This window comes from Mustela lutreola, chromosome 7 (assembly GCF_030435805.1).
Source record: "Mustela lutreola isolate mMusLut2 chromosome 7, mMusLut2.pri, whole genome shotgun sequence".
In the NCBI taxonomy this organism is placed as follows: Eukaryota; Metazoa; Chordata; class Mammalia; order Carnivora; family Mustelidae; genus Mustela; species Mustela lutreola.
The window spans coordinates 113,471,519-113,491,829 of NC_081296.1; the positions used below are offsets into that span (position 1 = coordinate 113,471,519).

The 20,311-nt window shown below is 35.2% G+C and overlaps 1 protein-coding gene across 2 annotated transcripts in view; it reads left to right on the top strand.

The window, feature by feature from the left end:
- The window catches only part of LRRC9 (leucine rich repeat containing 9), a 108,679-nt gene that overhangs the window by 61,113 nt on the left and 27,255 nt on the right, over positions 1–20,311 (top strand). For both annotated transcript variants that reach the window (XM_059182235.1, XM_059182234.1), the window contains exons 18-26: positions 381–572; positions 2,081–2,206; positions 4,924–5,058; positions 6,209–6,386; positions 8,791–9,011; positions 10,570–10,692; positions 14,511–14,641; positions 16,769–16,877; positions 17,695–17,834. In XM_059182235.1, the coding sequence (XP_059038218.1) occupies positions 381–572; positions 2,081–2,206; positions 4,924–5,058; positions 6,209–6,386; positions 8,791–9,011; positions 10,570–10,692; positions 14,511–14,641; positions 16,769–16,877; positions 17,695–17,834 (1,355 nt within the window). The remainder of the gene's footprint in view (positions 1–380; positions 573–2,080; positions 2,207–4,923; positions 5,059–6,208; positions 6,387–8,790; positions 9,012–10,569; positions 10,693–14,510; positions 14,642–16,768; positions 16,878–17,694; positions 17,835–20,311) is intronic.

A 20,311-nucleotide genomic window follows, 5' to 3' on the forward strand; every position in this document is an offset into this window, starting at 1 on the left:
GGTTTAATTTCTACCTCTAAAAATGAAACTTTTTTTAGCCAGGCTACCAGAAGTCCAGATAGTAAGAACAGTAATTCCTTGTTTGTTGGGGCCAACCTGTCTTGTCAGTTAGTCTCTGCCTTCTGTTCTATGAAAACAAACACTGTCACTCCACATTACAAGAGTGAACTGAGAATTAAGAGCATTCTAAAAATAAAATACCTGTATTGTTGATACCATATGTTGATACCATAATTGCAGTGTATCTACTGTGTAGGTTTTCTGTAAGAATTACATATAAAGAAATACATACAAAGAACTTAGTGAATCATAAAGAAAAGAACTCTGTAAATACCAGCTGTGACCCTTTTTAGCACCACTTCTATTTGTATGTGTTGCAGTATAACCTTGAATATTTGGATGCAAGTCATAACCATGTGATAACCCTAGAAGGATTTAGAGGTCTGATGAAACTGAAGCACTTAGACTTAAGCTGGAATCAACTGAAAAAATCCGGTGATGAAATAAATATGTTATGCAAACACACTACAAGCCTTCTTACTCTTGATATTCGGCATAATCCATGGCAAAAGGTAGGTAGCAGATATGTTTATAAAAAGCCAATGATCATTTTTATTTCAAAGCCAGTTTCTCATTACTATCCAGTAATAGCCAGAAATAGACAAACTATCTTTGTTTTATTAGAATGATCTGTATCTCATAACTTTAATTTAGTGTAGGGTAGTGATCAAATGAATCAAATGTTATTAAAAGATTTTTTTTAATAAGCTTTTACTAGTTTGAGAGTACTGTGGCTTTAAGAGTATTAGATACTATTGCCATTTGCAAACCTTGAGAGAGTTTATATAGTTTAGTGTGCTAGAACCTACTGTAATGAGGCATGGGACCAAAAATAAAAGAATGTGGGAACCTGGGTGGCTCAATCGGTTAAGCGTCTGCCTTTAGCTCAGGTCATGACCCCAGGGTCCTGGAATCAAGTTCCACATAGGGCTCCTGGCTCAGCAGGGAGCTGCCTTCTCTCTCTGACTGCCACCCCCCCCCCCTGCTTGTGTGCTCTCTCTCTCTCTCTCTGACAAATAAATAAATAAAATCTTTTTTTTTCTTTTTCTTTTTTAAATTATTTTTATTAACATATAATATATTATTTGCCATAGGGGTACAGGTCTGAATCATTAGGCTTACACATTTCACAGCACTCACCATAGCACATACCCTCCCCAGTGTTCATAACCCAATCACACTTAAATAAATAAAATCTTTTAAAAAAAGAATAATAGAATACAATAAGAGAGACATCATTAAGGAGGGAATCAGTTTATCACTTCCCCTGATAAACCTGTATTATAAAGGCTTATGTTCTGCTATAAAGGGAAATTTGATTGAACGCTACTTTTTTCCTTATCACAAAGATACACAGATTCATGCTAAGAAATTTCAGTATTCAATGATTATGTTTAAGGGTATCCCCAAGTATTTAAAAAATGCCCCAATTTTATAATTGCAAGAATCCTCCTTTCCTTGCTTTTCAAAAATGTATATAAGACTGTTCAACATTTTGAAAAGAGGCTAATGATGGTTCTATTAAATTGCCATATTACTATGTTTACATTGTTGTATTTTTTTCTCTTCTGCTCAGAAAAATTGAAGGATATTTTTCTTTTGACAGACCATACCCAAAATGTGCCTGGTTATTATACAGCTCTCTTCCTGTTGCCAAACTGGATGTCAACAGCTAGAGATCCAGATAGAAATGCACACAGAGCTGAGTAACTGCTTATCTAGATAACTGGGAGGCACTGCTGTTCTCTGAACACTTTTCACCACACTTTTCAACAGCTTACAGGACTTCCCTTCCTTCATAAGAGTAGAGCTACCCACCTTCAAACAAAACAGATCAGTTCTTAAATATAACTTAAATTCAGTTATTAAAGAACTAAGTTAAGCCCTTATTTGTAGATATAGCTAATAGTGGGAGATACATAATTTTGAATTACATGGGAAGGAATGAAAAAGCACTCCTTTCTATGCCATAACATATGTAATGTTTTGTAAAAATTAACTTTTTGTTATTTTTCCCAAGCCAGCCACATTAAGGTTGAGTGTTATTGGCAGATTAAAGACTCTTACTCATTTAGATGGACTCCTCATTTCTGAAGAAGAAGCAACAGCAGCTATGAAATTTATTACTGGAACAAAGATTACTCAGGTTGGATTTTACTGTTTAATATATTTGCTACTTAGAATATACAAATTATATTTTCCATACTCTTGCTTTTTGTTAAGATTCTATATCCTCTCTTAGTGTGCTAATAAAAAATCAGTTAATATATACAATTCATACCACTTTAACTTTTTTCGTTTAAATATATCCCATTTAAATACCAACTGGTTGCATGGATTCTTATCCCTGCACACTACCCCAAAAATCCACAAAAATGCCTCTAGGGTAACTGTTTTTTCCCTATCAACTTGAACTTATCAGAGTCCTTTCTAGAACCTGCATGAAAATAAACAACCTTCTATGGATAAGGTAAGCTTGGAAGCCTTGATAAAGCACGTAGTGAATTGCCTACCTAGTACTGATATTATATATGTGTGTGTGGCTAAAGCGCTTGCACGCACACACACACACACCATTAACTTGGGGGCATGGGGAATGTGCATATTATCCAGATTAAGAATGCTATACTTTGGCCAAAGTAGCTTCATCTTAAATATATTTACTCTAGTTCTCTAGCTGTTTAGTTTTTGTTAGAATATTTGACTATTAATTCCTTAATGTATTGTTTAATTTAGGATCTATTCAAAATGACAGGAACTTTTTTGTTTCTAAAAATATAATTAATTCCTCAAGAAGATTTGGGGTTTTACTCTACCGGAAATCAAAACTAACTAAAATCCTTTAAGACAATGCAGAATTGGGGCCCCTGGGTGGCTCCATCAGTTAAGTGTCTGACTGTTGATTTCAGCTCAGGTCTTGATCTCAGGGTCATGAGTTCAAGCTCCACACTGTTCTCCATGCTGGGTGTGGAGTCTACTTAAAAAAATGTAGATTTGGTACAGACCGAGAGAACAGAACATAAAGACCTACTATAGACCCATACATACATGAAAACTTGATAACCCAACAGAGCTGCCTTTACGGATCAGAGAGTCTTGTCAATAAAAGGCACTGGGACAAGTACATCAAGGACTTCACTATAAAAGTCAAAATCAAGAAAGTTTTAGAATTAGGAACAGAGATTGTCATTATGACCGTGAATGAGGAAAGAATTTATTACACAAGAAACTAAGGGCATAAATATAAAAGACTGGATGTGTCTACATTGAAATTAATATATCTGTTCCTTACAGGGCACACCATAGAGGGAAAAAAAAACAAGCTACATACTGGGGGGAAAATTTTGCAACACATCTAACTGACAAAAGATATTATTTATATATCAGAAAAAAGACAACCAATCAAACAGAAAAATAGGCAAAAGATACTGGAGAGGAAATCAGAATAGCCAAATCACAGGAGAAGATGCTCTACTGCACTAGTATTCAAGAAAATGAACATTAAAACCACACAATCTACCAATTGAGAGTCACAAGTTGGTGAACGTTTTAAAGCCTGACAATATCTAGTTTGAAGTAGAAGTGGCAGGTGGTATAACCACTTTGGAAAATATTTTGGCATTATCTAGGAAAGCTGAATATATACTTTCCCTATAACCCCCAAGTTGTATAAACTCTAAAGGAACTCTTGCATGTATGCAGCAGGAGTCAAGAATATTCGTAACAACAGTGTGAAAAACTGAAATCAGCTCCAGTGCTCATTGATGGGAGAATTGGTAAGGAAATACTGTCTAGCAATGACCCATGAATGAACTACCACTACATACAGCAGCGCACATGAATCTCAATCTCATGAACACAATATTGAGCAAAAAAGCAAATCATAGAAGAACCCATATTTATTATTCAATTTATACAAGGTTCCAGTATGTGTAAGATTAAATGATATTTATGAGCACAAACATATTTGAGATCATTTGCTTCTTAGGACATTGATTGATTCACATGAGGTGAATGATGGGTTCTAAGGGGAAGGAGAGGGAAAGGGTTAAAATGGGGCACACAGGGCGCTTCCAGGATAGGAGGAATATTCCAGCTCTGAAACTTGCTTAATGGATGGATTATAAGGATGTTTGTATTACAGCTTTCATAGTTCTATAAATTTTATTTTGTAATGGTTAAATATCTGCTAAAATAAAAGGTAAAATACATAAAGTATATCTAGATATTGAAAATATTTTTAAGGCAAATAAAATGTTATATTTTAAATTTTTTATATTTATATTTATTTATATTTTAATATATTTAATTATTAAGTAAATTAATTATTTTTAAATTAAATTTATTTATTTAAATTATTTTCATTTTAGATTAATAATTATTTTTAATTTTAATAATTATAATTATGCATAATTATAATTCTATATAAATATAAAATATATTAAATATACTTATAATTATTTTGTGTTATATAATTATATAGAATTCTATAAATTATATTATTCATATACAATTATAACATAATAAAATGTAATAATATAATATGTAACATATAATAAATAAGTCATATAAATTATATAGATATAATTATAATTATGATTATTATATTATGATTATGAATATAAAATAATTAAAATAATATAAATAATGAATGATTAAATTAATTAGAATATTTAATATATTTTAAATATATTACATTTTAATATAAAATTTATGTCTGTATTATATTTTATATTTATATATATTTAAAATTTAAAAATTATTCATTGGGCCACTCATCTAGGAAACAATACTTTAAACTATATATAAATGACCTGCTATATGTCATTTCTTTTATTCATCATGTGTTTTTTATTTTATTAGTTCTCTCTCTTACGGCATTCTGGTACTAAAGAAGAGAGACCACGGATACTTAGCATATGGCCTTCTGCCAAAATTCTGACACAGATTTCAAAGTTAGGACCACATTTACATCTGAGTGGAAACTGGTACTTGAAGGTAACAGCTAATTCTATTAAACCTAATATAAAAGTTTAACTTCAATTGATTTTTTAAAAGATTTTATTTATTTATTTGACAGACAGAGATCACAAGTAGGCAGAGAGGCAGGCAGAGAGAGAGGGGGAGGCAGGCTTCCTGCTGAGCAGGGAGCCCAATGTGGGGCTGGATCCCAGGACCCTGGGATCATGACCTGAGATGAAGGCTTAACCCACTGAGCCACCCAGGCGCCCCTAACTTCAATTGATTTTAATCAGCTTTGGTCTGTGTATCATAAAGAGGTACAGATAGGTAAGGGGCAGAAAACTGGAAGAGTCAAATTAAAATTACACAAGGAAGTCAAGTTGTCAACATTGATGTCACAGGGATTACGCCTTAATCGTGGTCACCACAGAACAGGAGATTTAGAATAAAGGTACACTGCAAGACCAAAGGGTAGGTTTTGATAATACATCAAAATAAGCAAGCAAATTTGAAAGCTCAGAACCAGAGATCAAGCCAAAAGTTTGGGTGGCAATGTAAAAGAAACCAAGAATCTTGGCACAGTACTAGGGGAACTGGTCAGAATTCAACTGAGGATAAAGGGAAGAGTTAGAGGGCACCACCAGCTTCTTTTTGCTGCACAAAGCATCATACATTATTTTTACTACCAGCTATATACAGATATTTAGCTGTGATGTAGGCCCAGTGACCTGGGCGGACCCCACAGTGAGACTGGGAATTGAATGACTCTTTAAATTTGCCCCAGGTTGGGCTGAGATGGCCAGGACTTTGAATCCCTTCATCATTGGATATGGGCCAGCCTGGGAAGGAGCGTGACCTTGGGCAAGGGAGCTCTCTGCAGCTGAGACTGTCCCGGAAGGTGCCGACAGCTGAAGGCTTTCCGCCAACAGCACTCCCAGCAGCTGGGACAAGTCATTCACTTTGGTGGGAATCTGACACAGCACAGTGTCATAAAACCATATAAGTCCCCCTTGGAGTTATAATCTTGTCAAATCTTACTCTTTTGTAAGTTTCACTATGTCTTTAGTTCCTGAAGGAATTCCTTTGATATCACTTCCCACATTTGAAATTATTTCATTAGCCTTTTTGTAGCACTGAATTTATTGATAAGATTCGGAAGTAACATAAAATATGAACTATTCTACAGATAACTGCTTTAAATTTAGATGGGCAACATCTCTTTGAAATCACAAATTTAGAAAAATTGGAAAATTTGAAATGGGCATCATTTAGCAACAATAGTCTCACTAAAATGGAAGGCTTGGAATCCTGTGTTAACTTGGAAGAGCTCACATTGGATGGAAACTGTATCTCAAAGATAGAAGGTATGTGAGAATTTGAAAATCTTAAAAAATAAACATCTAATTAACAAGAGCAAAAAATGAATAACACTGAGGACAGAATTTCTGAGTCTGAGGAGGAAGATGTCTAGAGAAATTCCAACAAGGTTTGGGTCAGAGCATTCTGCACATCTACTGATGGGCTCTGTGACTCGTTGCTATGCATAACGCGCCTTGCTAGCCGACTTGCACCTCCTCTGACTTCCTTCTCTCTCTGCCAATGTTTACCACCTATTACCAAACCTAGTACATAACAAAACAGGCAGTAATTAATATCTACAGAGTGGGAAAAATAAATGAATGAGTGTGGTATGCTTTTGAAAAAGATAAAACAGCCCAGTTCATTTTTCAAAATATGGAATTAAGGTTACATTTGGAAATGTGAAAACTTAAAAAAAAATGAAAACTTTATTCTCTAGAGGTTGAAAATCAAATGTACTATATAACCTTTTATAGGGACCCATACAAAGTACTATCAAGCAACTTTACTAATGTGGGATTTATCTGGGTATAGAATATTTCTGGTTGTACATTTTGCTAACAAGATTGTCTTGTCAAGAAGAGAAGGTAAGAATTGGAAATCATGACTGGAAGAGAATTTATACTTTACTCACTTTTGAATTGGGTCCTTTTCAGCACGTGTGTGTGCATTTTCATAAACTAGAAAATTCTGTTTCAAAAAATTACATATACAAAAGCAAGTTCTAAATATCTTTAAAAAACAGCATGTATAACATTAGTTATACTCTATTTTGGTGACTCTGAAATCTGCTTCTAAAACTTGCTTGATCACAAAAATCACTTGGGACACTTAGTGAAAGTGTCCTCCACAAAGGCTTCTCCTCTGTAGATTTCATTTGAATAAACCCAGGGGTAGCTCAGAGATTTGTCTCTGGATCTGTCACTTGTCTTCCATTCCCATACTATAGGGTGTTAGTTTTGTTTTGTATGTATAAATGAGAACCGGGTTTCCTTCTTATTCCCATCCATAATCTCACTGAAGAGAAGAATCCTCCAACCTGTATTTTTCCTATACCCCCTTTTCAGAGGTAATAGTTTTATCTCACTAAAGTTTATTTCTCTTATTTTCTCCAGACACAGATAGGTTTAATATCCATCTAAGGATTTTTGCCTTAATGGTTTTATCCTACTTGCTGGATCAGTTTACTTTCAGTTTACATAGTCTCATGATGAAGGCTTATGTGAAAGGCCAGCAAGGACAAAATGTACTGAAAACAAATTATTTGTCAAAAGCTGTAACTGATGTTTTTCAAGTGCCATTCCATTTGATTCCATAACCCCTTAGAAGCAGATTTCGGTATTTTTTTTTTTTTTTTTTTAAGAAGGCTCCACGCCCAACATGGGGCCTGAACTTAACAACCATGAGATTAAGACCTGAGCTGAGATCAAGAGTTGGATGCCCAACCAGTTGAGCCAGGCAGGCTCCCTAAAGTACATCCTTTTTATGGATGAGGGAAATGAGGCACAGAGGTTACAAAATTTTACATAATATGCTTATGGTCCCAAATCTAGAAGTTACACATTTGAAACCAACTCTGACTCCAAAGTTCTCATCTTTCACCTTATCCACCATCCTACCTACACTTAAAAAGTACCTCCAAGGACAAGGGGTGTTAGAGAGGAGAAGGGAGTTGGGGTAAATTGGAAGGGGAGGTGAATCACGAGAGACTATGGACTCTGAAAAACAATCTGAGGGGTTTGAAGTGGCGGGGATTGGGAGGTTGGGGTACCAGGTGGTGGGTATTATAGAGGGCACGGATTGCATGGAGCACTGGGTGTGGTGAAAAAATAATGAATGCTGTTTTTCTGAAAATAAATAAATTGAAAAAATTTTTTAAAAAGTATCTCCAATACACAGCGTACATAAGAGTTAGATTGTGATAAGAGGTGACATATTCTAAAGTTCTGTCTTAAAGTACTTTTAAGTACACAAAGGTAGAATTAGGCCAAATGATTCCTTTTAATACGAATGATGCCACAATGAGGAATACTTTACAAAGTGTTGTATCTACTTTCTTACCTTTACTGTTTTAAAATGGGGGCTGTTTTTTTTTTTTTTTTGAGCTTTGTGTTACTATGATAGTGAAAATCTTAATTATATCATTTGAAGTTCATTTGAAAGCAACATTCAATATTTCCTACATAATACCTTCCCTTAAAACCTCAAAGACTGAGTCTACTTAGAAATCCCAAACTGGAATTTATTAGCTGGGACTTTATACACATTATATCCTTCTTAAACAAAAACTAAAACAACGATAGCTAATAATATACAGTCTGTAAAAAGTAAGGCAGCCTGTCAGTTATTTTTTTAAATTAACTTTTCTATCCTATCTGAATCTTTTCTTGAATTTACTTATTTTTCTAGGCATTTCCAAGCTGACTAAGTTAACCCGCCTCAGCATAAATAATAATCTTCTCACTGGTCTGGAAAAACACACCTTTGATAACTTGCTTCATCTTCACTTCCTTTCTCTTGAGAACAACAGAATTACTTCATTGAGTGGTTTACAAAAAGCTATTACTCTGATTGAATTATACATAAGCAATAACTATATTGCTCTCAATCAGGAGATCTACAATTTAAAGGTGACTGGGGTGGTAATGTTTTTGTTCTTTAAAATATGTATTATTTCTTTATATTATGAAAATAATGCATGTTCAATGTATAGGATTTGGAAAACATTTTAAAAAAATAAAAATCAAGAACAACAAGGTTTACTAAAATATACTTGCATTCAATTTATACATATATAAAAACATACGTATATGTAACATACCCAAGTTGACAACCTACTTAGGGAAAAAAAATTTTTTTTTTTTTAGTACAAATAAAATATTCAAGCCCCACCCCTTCTAACTAGTGCCTTCCTCAGTATTTCCAAGGATTACCCAGTCTGATTGGGGAGTAAGAATCTTTAACATTTCCTGTTCTCAGAGGAACTCTTGATTATCTCTCACTTACTTAACTGTTCTTACTGGTGACTCCAAATCTTTCTGGCTGACTTTGCCTAATTTTGTCTCTTTAATTCTTCCAACAAAACATCTATGTCAAAGCTACTGTAAAACAGGCTTTTCTGAAGAGTTGCATAAAATGGAGATTTACTACAGCACAGAAGAGGAATTCACTTCAAATCCATTGTGTGACTTCACTGTTTCTAAAGTTCAGTGGCCATTCCCTACCACTGGGATTCTCGTGATGACCTCTTTACCTTTTACTGATATCATATCGCCAGGATTTTACCTTCTACCAGAAACTTTCATTTGTTTCCTATCTTTCCTTGTGTTCAGTCTTCTCCCTTCCTACTCCCCCAATACAACTACTACTTCTAAAGCTGCAGAGACCACCTGGTTAGTGATAGGTGCAACAAAAATAAACCATACATAGTGATGCAGAGTAGTGTTTCTCCAGCTTGTCCTAACTAACTCTCCCATCCCCCTCTACTCTAGGCTCTTCCTGCACAACAAAGGCACATCAAAATTTCCTGTCTAATAAGAATGCCATTTTCCCTTAAGATGAATTCTGCTACTCTCTCAGAAGATAGAATAACATCACTCATCAGAAGGCAGTGTTTTTTATTCCTGTTACATCTATATACACACATGCATACTATTTAATTGGACAGTATTCCATAAACAAAGCATATGGTTTTAACCTTAGCAAAGTTCCCTCTATGTCTTTACTACTGGTAGTAATATATTTAGCAGCAGCATCCTAAAAGAGATTCTGATCATTTAACACATACCACTGAAATATTGTACAAAAATCGAACTTTCTGGTCTGCAAGGATAACTCCTGCAATAAAATATATACTTAAATCACTATGTATATCACTAAATGTACACTGAAATCACTATGAAGTGATGACTGAGTAATTCAAATATTAAAATTCAAGGATGGTTAAACTACTAAGGAGAAAAAAACTTGCTCTCTCTCTCTCTATATGTATGTATGTGTATATATAAATATATATATATATATATATATATATAGAGAGAGAGAGAGAGAGAGATGTAGGGAGATGTATATCTTTGTGTGTGAGTAGATGGATATGCATGTATATATGTGTGTAGAGAGAGAGAGAGGTAGAGACAGAGATAGAGATATATGGATATAACTTTAAATGTATGTGCTTTTATTACCCAGGGTTTATGCAACCTGGTCATTCTTGACCTGTATGGAAATATTATTGTATGGAATCAAGAAAACTACCGGTTGTTTGTAATATTTCATCTTCCAGAACTGAAAGCTTTGGATGGAATCTCAATTGTAAGCCGTTTTATGATTCATAGCATTTGGTTCAATTCAATTCATATATCCAAAGGCCATAATCATTTTGAACATTGCCTTCTCACTCATATGAGGTCTCCCAAGCACATTTTAGATCTGGGTTTTAAAATTTTCTCCTTTAGCCAGTTCTCATCTAAATTGAGACGGCAGAAAAGGGAAGATGTTGCCTACATTTGTACCCACTGAATTCAGTGCCTAAAAACTTAAAGAGTACAATTTTATGGGACAGGATAGAAAACTGTTCTGAAGCCCCACCATTCTCTTGGGTCTAAAGCCAGCTTCCTATTTCCTAGAAAAATACAGTTAATATTTAGGCAAAATATATGTGAACAAAAAAAAATGGTATGTCAGTGTCACTAGTCACTGTAAGTAAGGTGAGGTTGCTGTCACGTGGAAGGCAGAAGTCTAAATTCCCCCACCTGGCCTCTGCTGACAACCTGGAGATATGTGCTTTATTACCTGCCAGGTTAGGGTAGAAGCTCATAGTCCCCATAGGCCTCCACTGACTCTTTTCCCAGTCAGAAATGCCTCATGAATGCCCTGCCATTTTACTGGGTGGAAGCAGAACAGGCTGCCCAAGTATTCTCCAGTAACACCTGTGTGTGTGTGTGGGGAGGTGCATTATTATTGGGAGAAGATGAAGGTCCAAGCTGCTTGCTCAGTAAGAGAGGTGCCTTCTTCCACCAAGGCAAGAAGGGAAGTCTCTGTTTCCATTCTGCTTTTACAGGTATAGATGGCACCAAGATTTATTCCATGGAGTTTGGTTGGAGTAGACCCATTATTGGTCTAAAAATTTTCTGGCTTATTAGGCTTCGCCTCTCCTAGTCTTTTGACTATAGAGAGCAGGTGTTCATGTGAATTTTTGTTTTCTCTTCTTTTCTGTATTTCTGCTGCTTCCAGCACCAAGTCCCACATACATGAAGCAAAAAGTAAACCCAGATGTAAAGGAAAACCCATGTCTGTGTGTTTCCTTTACTCTCACACTGCACCATAATCACACTTCTGACACCAAATGTATGAGTTTTCCAAATAAAAGCAATTCTCTGACCCAAAATTCAGCTGAATTCTGACACTCTCTATCTGGAGATAGGATCAGATCCCACAGGCTAAGGGCTCAGTCCCACAGTGCTGTCTCTGCCCCCACTTCAGACACCAATCACAAGTCCAGGTTGGCACCTACGCTTCTGACTAACCAGCTATCAAAAGGAGGTTCCCATGACCCTCTTCTTGGGTTTAATTTGCTAGAGCAGCTCACAGAACTCAGGAAAACATTTGTTTACTAGATTACTGATTTATTATAAAAGGATAAAAAACTGAGGAACAACCAGATGGAAGAGAGGCACAGGGCAACGTATATAGGAGGGGGCATTGAACTTCCATGCTCTCTCTGAGCAAAGCATTTTTCCAGCATCTCCTTGTGTTCACCAACCTGAAGCTTCCTGAAGCCCCTCCTTTTGGGTTTATATGATGTCTCCACTATGTAGTAGGCATGACTAATTAAATCAGTGGCCAATGGTGACTGATTCAACATGTAGCCCTTCTCCCTTCTCCAGAGCTCAGGGGGTAGGACTGAAACTTCCAACCCTCTAACCATAGTTGGCTCCCTAGCAAACAGCCCCCATCCTTAGGGAATTTCCAAAAGTCACCTTTTAATATAAACTCAGGTGTGGTTGAAAGAAACTTGTTATGAATAACTAGACACTGTTTTCACTTCATGGCTCTGGAGCTATTTCAGGAACTGATGTCAGAAAACCCCACTCACCTCCCTCTCTTTTTTCATCTTTCTTTTCTTCCCCTATGTTCATCTGTTTGGTTTCTTAAATTCCACATATGAGTGAAATCATATGGCATCTATCTTTCTCTGATTTATTTTATTTAGCATAATATACTCTAGCTCCATCCACATCATTGCAAATGGCCAGGTTTTATTCTCTTTTATGCCTGAACAATATTCCATTGTATACAGGTACCACATCTTTATCCATTCATCAGTTGATAGTATCACCTGCTCTAAGACTCTTTTTTTTAAATTTTTTATTTTTTATAAACATATATTTTTACCCCCAGCGGTACAGGTCTGTGAATCACCAGGTTTACACACTTCACAGCACATACCTTCCCCAGTGTCCATAACCCCACCCCCCTTCTCCCAACCCCCCTCCCCACCGGCAACCCTCAGTTTGTTTTGTGAGATTAAGAGTCACTTATGGTTTGTCTCCCTCCCAATCCCATCTTGTTTCATTTTCTAAGACACTTTTGAAGTGTTAATGTAACACTGGATTTCCATCATTATATAACTTATTATATAACCTATTTATTAATAGGTTATATTTATTAATTCCTTCACCCATATTTCTTCTTCTCTCCATTTATACCCAAACTTTTCCACCTTTGAAAGGGACAATAGTTAGGGTCACTATGCTGATCTAGATTGTAGACAACAGTAATAGTTTAGCAAGTACTTTACTCTCACTCCACTCCCGTGTGGATATGGTGAGATTATATAGATAGATGCAAGACTAGTAGTAGGATATTTTTCCCCTAGAAAATATAACTAAATTCACTGTTAACTACAGTTTTGTCAGATGGGGCCTTTAAGGTCCTCAGGAATTCTGACAGAAGGTTTAGAAACATATAGTTTCTTTTTCAGGAATCATTCCCATTTCCAGCCCTTACAGTTGTAGCCATGTCCTATGATCAGGTAGGAAAAAAAAGCTGAGGCAATGTGGGGAAGAATAAAAAGGATAGTGGTATACGAGCATCATCTTCCCTTACCAGGAACTGCATAGTTACACCAGCATTCTTTCCCACAGCCACCAGAAAAACAGAGAAATCTATGGACATTCCTTTAGCCCCACTCATGATCACACTCTGTTAGCATTCTCATGAAGGTGTGTAAACCAGCCCTTTATGCACTTATCTTCCTGTTTTAGACAACCAGTATTTTAATTATCCATTCCAATTCTTTATCAAGCTATTACTCTTAAGGAGGATATCTTAATGACCATTGTTGGACATTATGGGCTGTCAAGTATGTTCTTTGGTCTGAAGAAAGAACAGTCATTGGTCTAAATTGGCATGCTATCTTCTGTCCCAGTTCTTTTATAGCACTCTGAGCATTTGCATTTACCACTGGGTAAGCAAAACCCAGTCCAGAGTCAGTATCGATTTCTGTCAAGACCCTTTTATATGCCTTAGGGCTACCAGAAACAGTTTGACTTGCCAGCTATGTTCAAGGCCTTCCCACCAGGGAAATCTGCCACATGGTCTTCTGCAGTCTCAATCTCTTTTGCTGGCAGACAGAACAGTACTTACTGCATTTAGTGCCTCAGAGGGTGCAAGAGGAATATGTCTACATTCAGACCATCTCTGCATTGCTGTAAACCCCCCCCCCCCAATGTCCATCTACTTCATAAACCCAGGTGGCTACCTTAAGTGAGCATATGGGGATATCTGCTTGTCAATTCCAATCACCTTTCTGATTGGAGTTCTGATGGACATCCATGTGTCCTATTTTAATGTACTCCTCAAATTTCCCTAGGGCCCTGCCCCATATGGGCATCATTTCAATAGGCTATGTTTCCCCTGCTCTCTTGCCTAACCTTATGACTAGGCCAGGCACAGTGGATAAAGACTAAATATATATTTATTATAAATCACAATATATGCCAGGGAACTCCCCACAGGGTTGCTCCTCCCTAGCTGGTCTGCCTTCTTCTCTGCACCTTTCAGTCTCCTTTATGTCATTTAGTCATCTGCAAGAGAAGGCATCACTTTCTAAATGTCCTTATATATAGGAACCACCAGAGACTGAATGTGCAAAAGATTTGTTTGGTGGCAGACTTACTTCTGATATGATTGCAGAACGACATGGACATTCAAACTTCACCCAAATGCAAGAACTAAATTGGACTTCATCATCCATCAGGTATAATCATTTTATTATATGCTTTTTGATACTATAGCTAAATATGTAATATCATTTTCTAAGTTTTATAATTTAATGCACATCTTATCCAGATATAACCAGAAATTCAGAAAATCATCTTTCCTGCTTCAAAATCTCATGCTAACTTCACCACTCTTTGAAATGCATTATCACACATTATGATTTAAAATGTCATCATATTCTCAACGTCTTGAGATCGAGCCCTGTATCTCCAGACTCAATGGAGATATTGCTTTTATCTCTCCTTCTCCTTCTCCCTCCCCCTGCTTTCTCTCTCTCCTCTCTCTAAAATAAATCAATAAATCTTAAAAAATAAAATGTCATCATATTACTCTAACTCAGTATAGTCTGGCTTTTCCCACCACCATTTCTCTGATGCTATTCTTCTCACTGTCTTCCTGGCAAATAAATTCTTTTCTCTCCTCTCTCATTCTGCACTCTTCACGGACAGATATCTTTAGCCATAGTTTTAATTTATATGATGGCTCTTTAAATTTAGCCCAAACCTGAGCTCTTTACTTGAATATTCAGTTGCTTTTTAGATATAGCATGGAGAAGATAATATCCACCTGCTGTTGTTGCCCAACCCAAAAATCTAAGGATCATTTCTCTCTACTTTGTCCCCCACTTGTAATTGATCACCACGTTCTACAGAGTCCATATTGTTAAGTATGTCTCATAATTCCCCTCTTATTTCCACAGCCACTACCACTGGCCTACATTGGGAAATGAAGTATTGTAGAAGCTCTCTTGGTGATAGTTTTGGGTTTTTTGTGTTTCATAACCTTCCCTGCAAATCCATTTATTATCCATACTGCCTTCTAAGATGCAAGTTTTATCAGATCACTTCCTTTCTCAACCTTGTTCAGTGGCATTCCACTGTCTACAGAATAAAATGTAAAATTTCTTTGTATGGGTTGGGGTTAGGGTTAGACTCTTTAATTACTTATTTTTATTTCTTATAATCCTTACCTTTACTGTCCATTACTCTTTATACTCCAGAAGTTCTAGAATATTCTAATTTCTTAATCTGTGATTAAGATTAAGATTACCTTGTGATTAAAGGTGCTGTGATTCTGTTTCTACCTTGCTTTTACTTGTTCCACTACCTGAAACTCTCTTTCTAATTTGCCTGACAAACACCTATAAATTCTCCAAGGGTCATTCTAAGGTCTTTCTCCACTGTGAAGTGACTCCTGACTTCCCCAGATCCGTTTTTCTTTCTCTAAAATGCCACTACATCTAAATATATTATATCTACTTTCCTTTTTTATTTTAATTTTTATGGATCTCGTTTCATGAGGGCAGAGATGGTTTGTTTTCATATTTGTTGTAGCCTTTCCAAACACATTGTCTGTACTTGGAAATAACTAATCAAATACATTGAACAAATGACTTATCAATGGATAAAAGTATGTCATAAGGATAACTACAGGGTTTAGGATTTGTTTAAAGAAGTGGTTAAGGCAAAAAAAAAAAAAAAGAAATGGTTAAGGCAAGGTAATTTAGCTGTATACTCTTCTCTATCATGGCACAAAGGAAGGTGGAACAGTTGTAAAACTCTGGACTAGGAATCAAGCATTCTTTTTAATTACAAAAGCATCCTTACAAGGTGGAATGCCATAAAGATTTTCAGGAGATTGCATAGAAAACTCTTTTCAAAGACCTCACCTGCCTTCTTTCCTCTTTCCTTTCCCATCCCTAACCTCCTCCTGGTATTTCAGAAATAACATGTTTCACATATATTCTCTGAAGCATATAACCTGAAAAATCTTGTGATTTACAACATCAAATTCATGAACATGTATGTAACCTTATAAAGAAATTGGAGATGTTTGTTTAAAAAGTTTCTTTCATGATCGGGCTATGTTTATGTGGTAATGGACATTTTTAAAGCAAACAAATTCTATGTCATTTTCTTACCTGTGTGTCCAACAAAAACACACATTTATCCAGTTATTTGACCCATACATTTTACACTAAGGCAATTCTTTTTCATAGCATTTGTCATATGAGTTATTTTCAAAATGTTTTTGGGATTGTACATGAATGATTCACCTACATAATTCTCCTATTAAAATTATGACTGTGTTTATCTAAATTCAGAACTGTGGATTTGATTCCAGTTGACCAATTTAGAAATGTATGTAATGTGAATCTGCAAAACAATAATCTTACCTCATTCAGTGGATTAATCTATCTGCCTAAAGTGAAGGTGAGTCATTCACAGATTTTTTTTTTCAAGGTTTTTAATGCAAGTTGTAATCTTCTTTACTTTGGATTAAAATGTATTTTTATGTTATGAAAGAAGAGAAATATAAATCAAAATCAATGAGATTTAAATAGATTTTTTAAATTTTCCTAAAAAAATTTTTGTTACCAAGCAAGAAACAGTATTACTTTCCAAAATTATTTTTTGGATTGCTCAGTTTTATATTTGTTTTACCAAGCAAGAAACAGTATTACTTTCCAAAATTATTTTTTGGATTGCTCAGTATTGTAAGCAGTAACTCTTACTTTGCAGTTAGGTGGTGGGATGGAAGGTGTGCCTCTATAGTGAGGTGGGTATGGAATGAAATTGGAGGATACTGAGGTTCTCAAAACAGCCTTTTGCCTCCTGTCCCTCCTGTCCTCTTTAGCTGAGCTATCTTCAAAGGCCTTTTAAACATAGGCAAATGGTGATCTCTCCAACTAAACAGTTATTTCATTCATATCAGGCTTGAAGAAGTTAGGAAAATAGATTGAGACTGTTGAGCAGCTTTCTAGGGTCTCCATTATTTTGTTTGAAATCTTGTTATTTCCCAGCAAGTTAGATTATAAAAAACACATTCAAAGCCTAAGACCAAACCTTTTGGGATATAGAAATTTATGTCATTTTAACATTGATATATTCTTAAAGTATGATGTATAGATCAAGTTTTATTTATACCATCTTAACAGTTTTTAGGATGTTGATAATCTCAAACCAAAAATATATATATACAGCAGTTTTCATATTTAAATATCTGATGAATAAGGTGTTCTTTCTACAGGTCTTATGCCTCAATTATAATCATATTGAATCCATCGTGCCCAGAGTAAAACCTCAGACTCATTTGACCAACAGACAGCTACTCTACCAGAAAGTGCCTTCAAGTGGCTACGGACAACAAGGAACTTCAAAAATAAACAGGTTACTATTTTTTTTTTCACAATTACAAAAAAATTTGATTGGGAGTTTAAAAAGCAGTTAGTTGCATTAGCGATAGTGGTAGTATACATTTCTCTTTCATACGTATTTAATAGCTACATGCCAAAAATAAATGACACAAATGAAAAGATACTCAAAATAGTCCTTTGTCATTGCTTTTCTCCTGCTTCCTCCATTTCATATGTATGTTGTAAAGAAAATGAGATCTTGTATGTTTAATTTTTTTTAATTAAGATGCAATTCACATATAGTAATCTCACCCTGTATGTGTATGATTCAGTGATTATTTTAGGATACACACAAAGTTATCCTATCCTAAAGTGTTTTCATCACCTCACTAAAGAACTCCTTACCCAGTAGCATGGACTTAGGTTTCTTTTAACATTTATTTTGTTTGTGTTCCTAAATTATTTATCTAGTTATTTAATGCCCCAGCACCAATGGAAAAGATACTTTATAAAGAAAATGAGGACATACCTCCCACCTTCCAACACATTTTTGGTGGAACACAAAGAGATATACATTATCTCCAACACATGATACTTTTATTTCAGTTATCCCAGGAAAGAGTTGTGTTTTCATCCACCTTTCCCAAAGTATAACTTATGTATAATAAAATTCGCCAATTTAAGTGTACAGTTTAATGAATTCTGACAAATGTATTCAGTCATATAACCATTACTACAATCAAGGTACAGACCATTCCCATCCCAAAAACCTACCTTACATCTAATGTAGTCCCCTCCCCCACACCCTGACCCCTAGAAACAACCACTGAGTTGGTTTCTATCACTGTCATTTTGTCCTGTTCTAGAATTTCTTATGATTGCAATCATATAGTAAGGAGTCTTTTGTGTCTGGCTTCTTTCATTCAGCATAATTTTTTTGAGATTCATCTATGTTGTTGCAAGTGTCAGTAATTCATTTCATTTTACTGCTGAGTAGTATACCACTATAGATTATGTGACAAATTATTTATCTACTTATTGTTGATGAGCATTTGGGTTGTTTCTAGTTTGAGGCTAGTTTGATTAAAGCTACTCTATTTCATTTATACATATCCTTTACATTGGGACTATTAATATTTTGCAACCGCTTTACTGAAGTATAGTTTACACACCATATTTACGCATTTTAGGTATATAATTTTCCCCAAATTTATAGCTGTACAACTATTACCACAATACACTTTTAGAACATTTTTGCCACACATCAAAAAGATCTGTCATGTCCATCTGTGGTCAGTTCCCTTTTCTAGCTCTAGTTCCCAAGAAACCACTAATACACTTTCCACAGAGTTGTGTTTTCTATACATTTCCTATGAAGAGAATCACATAGTATGTGGTCTTTTGTATCTGACTTCTTACATTTGGCATAATGTTTCTGAGGTTCATCTATGTTACAGCATCTTTTAGTGATTCATTCCTTTCTATTGCTGAATATGTTAGGTACTCTGTTGGATGGATATGCCACATTCACATTTATCTCTTCACCAGCTGATGGACATTTGGATTGCTTCCACATTGGGGCTAGAATTGAAAATGCTTCTATAAACATTTGTGTAGACGTATTTGCAAGCACTTGTGTTTTCATTTCTGTTGGGTAGAAACCTAGGAGTGAAATTCTGGGTCATATGGTATTTTCATGTTTAACTTTTTAAGAAACTACCAAACTGTTTTTCAAAGTGGTTGTACCATTCTACATTATTAGTAAGAGTTTATGAGGATTCTAATTTCTCCCCATCCTCATCAATACTTACTGTTTATATTTTTTATTACAACCATTCTAGTGGATTTGAAGTGGTATCTCATGATTTATAAGCATTTTCTCTCAATAGCTTATCTTTTCATTTTCTTAAATGCTGTCATTTAAAAGGAATTTTAATTTTTATTAAGTTTAATTTATCAACTTTTTCTCTTACAGATTGTGACTTTGGTGTTCTACCTAACAATTCTTTGCCTAACCTAACGTCACAAAGATTTTCTCATGTTTTATTCAAAAAGTTTTATGTTTTTTCTCTTACATTTAGGCTTAAGATCCATTCTGAGTTAATTTCTGTGCATATTATGAGGGAAAATGTCAGCTCTAAATTAATCTTTTTGCATGTGGATATCTATTTGTCCCAGCATCCTATCTTTTCCCTTGCTGAATTGCCTTGGTAACTTCACTGAAAATCAATTGATCACAAATGTAAAAGTTTATTCCTGGACTCTTAATTATATTATATTGATCTGTCTACCCTTTTGCCAGTACCAGATTAGTTTGATTACTGCCACTTAAAAGTTTTTAAATCAGAGATTATAAACCCTCCCAACTTTTTTTCTTTTTAATGATTATTTTGAATATTCTAAGTTCTTTACATTTCCTTTATAAATAAGGAAATTTTGGGGTGTGGGGGGAATCCTGCTGGGCTTTTGATGGAGACTGCATTGAATCAATTGATCAATTTGGGGAGAGTT